Raw genomic sequence first — 6,468 nt, 5'->3', positions numbered from 1 at the left:
TCCTGGCTCTCCTCCCTACGGTGGCAGCCGCGTTGAGCCGCCTCTGTCTAGATTGTCGCCAGCGTTTGAGCCGCACCCATTGAGGAGGAAGTCGGTGTCATCCACAACATCGAGGCAACCGAGATTTTGGACAACGAAGAAAGCGGAGAAAGAAGAAACTGGCGGGTGGGCCCTCATTCAATTTAACATTTTAATCTAAGAGTATTAATATTTACTGCCTTCTCACCCTGGCAAGTGGACCCGACCTATCATAATCAGGGTGAAACTTAACCAAACCGGCCATCAGGAGCTTTTTGCAATAAACTTACAAAAAAGTGGTAGGTATCAGCCAAGATTTTGAAAGTGTGGTATTTTGTGTGTGTCCTAACCCCAATTGTAGTAGTTTTATGCTATTTACTCAAAGATCTTATGTACATTTTGAGATAAATTCACATGAAAGAAAGATATTTTCCCCTCCCTTGCTAGTGACAGGAGAATGAAGTTGGGGTTTCCCTTTCCTCCCTTGGCCACTCTAATGACGGCGAGAGAGACAGAGTGTTCGCTTTGCTTCATGGGGCGTCGTTTTGGTGGAGGTCGGATGCCCGTATAAATAATGGATCCATCACTCTCACCCCTCCTTGGCGATGATGCCGGGATGAGCAAGGCGGGTGGCCAACCTATCTATGGATCCGACAGTTTTCTTGACCACCTTGTCTCCCCAACGGGGATGACATCTCTTACGGTGTGCTGGTTCAACTGGATTGCATAACGTGTCGTGCAAAACATGGTCTAGCCAGCTTCTGATATAAAGAAGCGGTAGTGGCATGCCTTCGACTCACTCTAATAGGTTAGATTGTTAGGTGCTCCTTGGAACTGGATGTAATTTCTGGTTTCTTTGGATAGCTTTGTACTTCAGTTGGTCCTTGAATATAGATTGGGGAAGGGGGAGGGTGCTTTTTGAATAAAAACACATGTACTCGTAATAAATAGGTTCTCCCAGCCTAGTCTCTGTCCTGGTGGTGCGTCTAGCATCGTCGGTCGGCTTATGAAGGTGTGTCTCCAGTGGATCTATCGTTGGTGGATTTGCTCGGATCTTGTCGTAGTTTGTCTATGTTCGTGCGTCTTCAGATTGGATCCTTTCGATCAATGCTACTCTTCAATGGCGGCGATTGATGTTCTCTGGTGCACTGGTCCTATGGAGCCTTAGCACGACGAACTCCCGATTGTCTACTACAACAAGGTTTGCCTGGCTCCAACGAGGAACGGGCGACGATGGCGACATGGCTTCGGCTCATTTTAGTATTTGTAGTTGTCGCTAGGTGGTCTACGAATCTGAATGTAATTTTTATTATTTCTACTATTCGATGTACTATCATGATTGAAGAGGAATATATTGAAAGTTTTTGGCAAAATAAATAAATAAATAAATATACTAATAATTATAAAAGAAAAATTGGCTTGACTCCACTCTCGTCCAAAAACGACAGCTTATACTACGACGCGATATTTGGAAAGGTATGTATACTGATGAGTACCTGTCCCAAAATAGAAAAGGAAAACACAATAATCCAAAACGGTGGCAAGCCACATCTACACCCGGTGAACAGTAAACTAGACAATTAAAAAAATACTGAATTTTTAGGCATTTAAGATGCTCATGTGCGCAAGATGCGTGTAAATTTTGGTGCATTTAGACATATGAGGAGCTTGTACAAACAAAACAAAATCGGATCCGAATAGTGTTGTTTTTCAAAGTTTTTCAGACACCCAAAATTTGTATTTTTAGACGAGCCTGGGTGCGGGGTGCAGAATAGTCGCTCTCAGGAAACCCTGGGCTTCAACTTACGTGCGTACATGGTCAGAGTAGTCTACGTGCACCGTCGTAGTCAGTGTCTTTTTGCGAGATAGAAGCGTACGTTGTTGCACCGCGCGTGCCTTCAATGCTTTTGACCCTAGCATCCAATAGTCTCATCCCTTATGTTCCGTTCCGGGTAGCTAGCTAGCTTGCAATCACACACTATTCCCTCCTTTCCGGTTTATAGGGCTTATCTCAAAATTTTAGTTTTTCCATTTTATAAGGCTCAATTTGGTTGTTCCCCATCACATGTTCAGACTTCAAGGTGCATTAAATCATTGCATGCAAGTATTAAGAGAAAACTGACCAATGCATGCACTTTATGCATGCATGCATTGCAAGTAATGCATTCGTAAACATAATTTTTTAAGGAAAACAAGAGCATTAATTGGGTGCTTTTGTAAACTACAAAAAATATTCCACCACTCATCATCTACCTTGGTTGGTGAGATTTTTGAATTGAGCCTTATAAACCGAAAAGGAGGGAGTACTAGCTCTAGCTCTAGCTGCCGGATGGTCTCTCCCATGTTACGTGTGTGGACCGGCCTCTCTCCTTATCCGTACTATCTTTCAACATCATGTATATGTGCCGAATTGCTGACACATACTCCATGCATGTATGTCTGCAAATTAATCACGTTTTGCAACAGTTAGTGAAGGTAATCATCAAGTGAACAAAAGGACTAGTAGCTTGATCGAGGTCCCAGTACGTTGCTGCACTTCTGCATCGATATAATTCATGATTATCAAACCGAACGTGAGATGCAAAATTAGGCTAGCCCTCGATCGATTCCTTCTCCCCCATGAATCAACTAACTTTCTGTACCGATATGCATTGCATGGACCAACGTACCGCAAGAGCATCGTCCTGATTTCCCATCATGGCAGAGGGAGCAAATAATGCTGTGGTACATCATTTTGTCATCAAGAAACAATCAATTAATCTTGCATGCAGTCCTTGAAAGTTATTAAGCATCACCTAATTTTGTACTCGGTTCAAAGTCAAGGAAACGGAACAGGATCAAGCAAAATCACCACCACCCATCAGTAGTACAGTAGGTAGTACCACTAGATAGATACGGCTCCAAGTGCAACAATGCACGAGCTCATCAGAATCAATCAGGTACACACGCACGCACGCACGCACGCATGCATGCATAATTTACAACGACTCTTGGTACTAACACTACGCTAACATGCAACTACTGCTCACGTACGTGCGCAAGCATCCTCTCCGTGATGATGCTAAGCTTGATCATATCCTCATCGTTCATCAATTATAGATAGATATATCAGTACCATGCAAAAAAGTCAATTAATAACAAGCAAAGGGCGCCGAATCGACCGATGGATCACTGTCAGGGCAAGCTGGAAGCTCGATCTCTCTCGATCAATGGCGGTTGGAGTTGTTATTGCTGTTGTCGCTGTGGGCGAAGGACGGCGGCATCAGCATGTCCTGCAGCAGGCCGTAGTCCTGCGCCATCAGGTGCTCCATCCGCAGCGGATCGGCACTACTGCTGCTGACAGTATGGGTACTGTTCCCCGTCGTACCTCCGGCCATGGCGGCGGCCAGGCCACGATCAGCGGGAGGCGCCTGCATGTGGCCGCTCGCCATGGCGTTCGCCTGCCGCATCGCCATCCCTGCAGCGGCGACCTGCTGCTGGTGCTGCATGGCCGCGTGCTGCTGCTGCAGGAAGCTGCCGAGCGCGTCGCCGGGGCGGAAGGCGCCGGGCGGCGCCGGCATCCGGAACATGCCGGGGTGGATGAGCCCGTGGCCGCCATGCGCGTGGGCGTGCGCGGCGAGCAGTTGGTTGGCGCCGCGGAGCGTGGCGGGGATGGGGTGGGTGTGCTTGCCCTCGTAGGTGGTGATCACCACGGCGGCGTCCTGGTACGACCGCTCCACCCGCTTCTTCACCGGGCACTTCTGCGTCGTGCACCGGTAGTAGCTCCTGCATCATCATCCAAAAGGTTGCACCGGGCACTTCTACGCAGTTAGCCGCATGCAAACATCGCACTGTGCATCGTAACCCTAATCCATTTTGGAGTACTATGTAGGTACCTTGGGAAGGGGCTGTTCTTGACGGCCTTCTGGCCGTACTTGCGCCAGCGGTAGCCGTCCTCGAGGTGGTCAACCTCGCTCTTGGTCATGAACGCGAACCGCGCCTGCCGCGGCCGCTTCTCCCCCTTGACCCTCGCCGCCCCTTTCCCCTTCGCCGCCCTGCAATTAATCAGCTTCCGATCGGTCAATCTTATACAACTTGTAACCACAGATACTACCAAGAAATCAAATCAAAGTGCACTAGCACAAAGCAAACGATTGATCTAGCCATTGTGCATCACATGGTACGGAGAAATCATGCCATGCATATGCATGTTTGTTCATACTAGAGAGATTATATTAGTTAGTTAGTTGCATGGTCCGTTCAAACATAGTGGCTGTACGTACGTATACATGTCTAAGTAGGTGCGTGTGTGTACGGCACAGCCGGCGCACGCATACATACTGCATGCATACACACATGGATGATTTAGGTTCACACCGTACACCAACTAGCCTGGTCTTTCTCTTTTGTTTGCTACTACTACAGTAGTAATAGTTTTTATTTGTACTCATGGATATGGATGGATTTGGCTATCGATCCATCATGCTTGTATGGTCACTCGCACAAGTACATCACGATGTGACCATAGAAGCTGTGAAGTAATTTTCCATGAAAATGAACTCTCAAGTGATCGGTGTTAGTAGCTTAGATATCTGATGGTTGATATGGATCAATCGGAGTATCTTTAGGACCTAGCCAGAATCTCTTAAGTCATTTCCTAATTAACGTGATATTGTTGGTGGATTAATTAACAAGGACGCAGCAGGGTTGGTGCAGTCAAATTCGAAGACTTGAAAGTAGTGGATGTCGATGAACACAAGATATGAAGAAATCATGAAAGGAAGAAAAGACGGTCTAATCAAAAAGCTGTGGGCATATATATGCAGCAACAACCATTCATCAACCTTTTGCAGCTGATCGAACCCTAAAGTTCAAGCTCTTTTTGCTCCAGTGGTACTAGTACAATTTTGTATTCGATCTAGGACCAACAGGTTAGCTGGTGGGAAACCCTAGAAACAGATCGAGTTCATACGGTGCATTGACCGAATAGAAGACGAGATTATAGAATGGAATGGAAAGGATCGAACACATGCACGCTGCATGGTAGATCTAATTAAATCGGATCGATCAACTGGCTTAACTAATATATATCCACCCAGCTATATATCTGGTATGAACTGGTTAATTAATGATTCTAGTATTATCCAGTGGAAAGGGGATTGGCTAGCCCGGCCGGTTGGAAAATTTTGGATCAGTGAAGAACAACTCAACAAGCTACCAACAAGAACAATCGAACGTGAACGAACAAAATCTAGCACATAGCAGATGAGAATCATCAGTGAAGTGTATGCTGTATGCAGATCAATCAACCTCTAGGTATCTGATCTAGAACTCCAAGCCAAGATCAATCAGGTAAAGTTTTTGCAAGAAATCAAATCAGATCTTACCCTTTCTTGGTCTTGTCCGCTTCTCCATCGGCCGCCGCCTGCTTGCTCTCGTCGTCGCCCTCGCCCTCCTCCTGCTTGCACTTCCCGGCCTCGTCCTCCACCGCGCCGCCGCTGCCGCCGACCCCGGCCTCGCTCGACGTGGACGACACCGACACGCTGTGCGCCGTCCCGCCGGGCCCGCCGCCAGGCACAACAACAGCGCCAGCGGCACCGTCGCTCGCCAGCATCTCCCTCTTCACCTCCTCGACGCCGCCGACGCCGCCGGCCGGCGAGCCGATGAAGTCCCTGGCGAACGCGTCATCGTAGTCCATCCCCGGCGTCTGCAGGTAGTCGGCGAAGAACCACGGCGTCTGCGGCTGCATCAGCATCATGGGCGACGGCGAGGCGGCGTCGGCCGGCCGCTGCGCGAAGAGCGAGGCCAGCTCGTCGAAGTCGCCCGACAGGTGGCGGCGGTGCTGGTCATGGCTCGCGCCCGACATGGATGGATGGGTAGATGGATAGATCGGAGCTGGAGCTAGCTAGCTCGATCGATCGGATCGAAGTCCCGGTGGCCTTCTTGGTTCTTGCCGTACTAGCGGATGTGTAGAGGTGGCGGTGCAGTGGAGGGGGAAGGCAAGGGGAGGAGAGGGGTGTGTGTGAGGGTCTGAGGAGGGAGAGAGAGGAAGCTTAGCTAGCACGACGAGTAGAAGGCTTGGGCTAGTGTGTGATTGTGTGCGGGGAAAGATGGATGGGAATAGGTGGTTGGGTGGGGGTGCATGGTCAAGGCCTTCTTCTTCTTTATTTCTTTCTTCTTGCGGGGAAAGTGCTTCTCCATCCGGAATGGTTCTACTTAACTATTCATTTGCTTCGTCAATTGGAGATGCACACTTGCTCGGATTTTTGGGGTCTCACGTGCTAGTTTTTTACTAGAGTAGGTTTTACCAATTCAAAATGTCGAATGTCACTAATTCAACCGCTATGAAACGTAGTTTTTAGTTCACCACGGTGCATGAAACCTAGAGGAATATTTCAGTTTTAATAGGAAAACAAATGAAGATTAGCAGTCAAATTTGTTGGGAGGCGACATGGTGAAGAACGGGTAGCA

At 48.2% G+C, this 6,468-nt stretch overlaps 1 protein-coding gene across 1 annotated transcript; it reads right to left on the bottom strand.

Moving 5' to 3' along the window:
• Positions 1-3,085: 3,085 nt before the first annotated feature.
• LOC119356010 (WRKY transcription factor 28-like) lies at positions 3,086-5,863 on the bottom strand. The gene is made up of 3 exons (XM_037622906.1): positions 5,385-5,863; positions 3,894-4,052; positions 3,086-3,783 (listed from the first exon to the last, which is right to left on the bottom strand). The coding sequence occupies exons 1-3, from the start codon at positions 5,861-5,863 to the stop codon at positions 3,225-3,227; spliced, it is 1,197 nt and encodes a 398-aa protein (XP_037478803.1). The 3' UTR covers positions 3,086-3,224.
• Between the last annotated feature and the right edge of the window lie 605 nt (positions 5,864-6,468).

Source organism: Triticum dicoccoides, chromosome 1A, assembly GCF_002162155.2.
Source record: "Triticum dicoccoides isolate Atlit2015 ecotype Zavitan chromosome 1A, WEW_v2.0, whole genome shotgun sequence".
Taxonomy (NCBI): domain Eukaryota; kingdom Viridiplantae; phylum Streptophyta; class Magnoliopsida; order Poales; family Poaceae; genus Triticum; species Triticum dicoccoides.
Note: the sequence above shows the minus strand (reverse complement) of the source record. Positions and strands in the feature narration are given on the sequence as shown.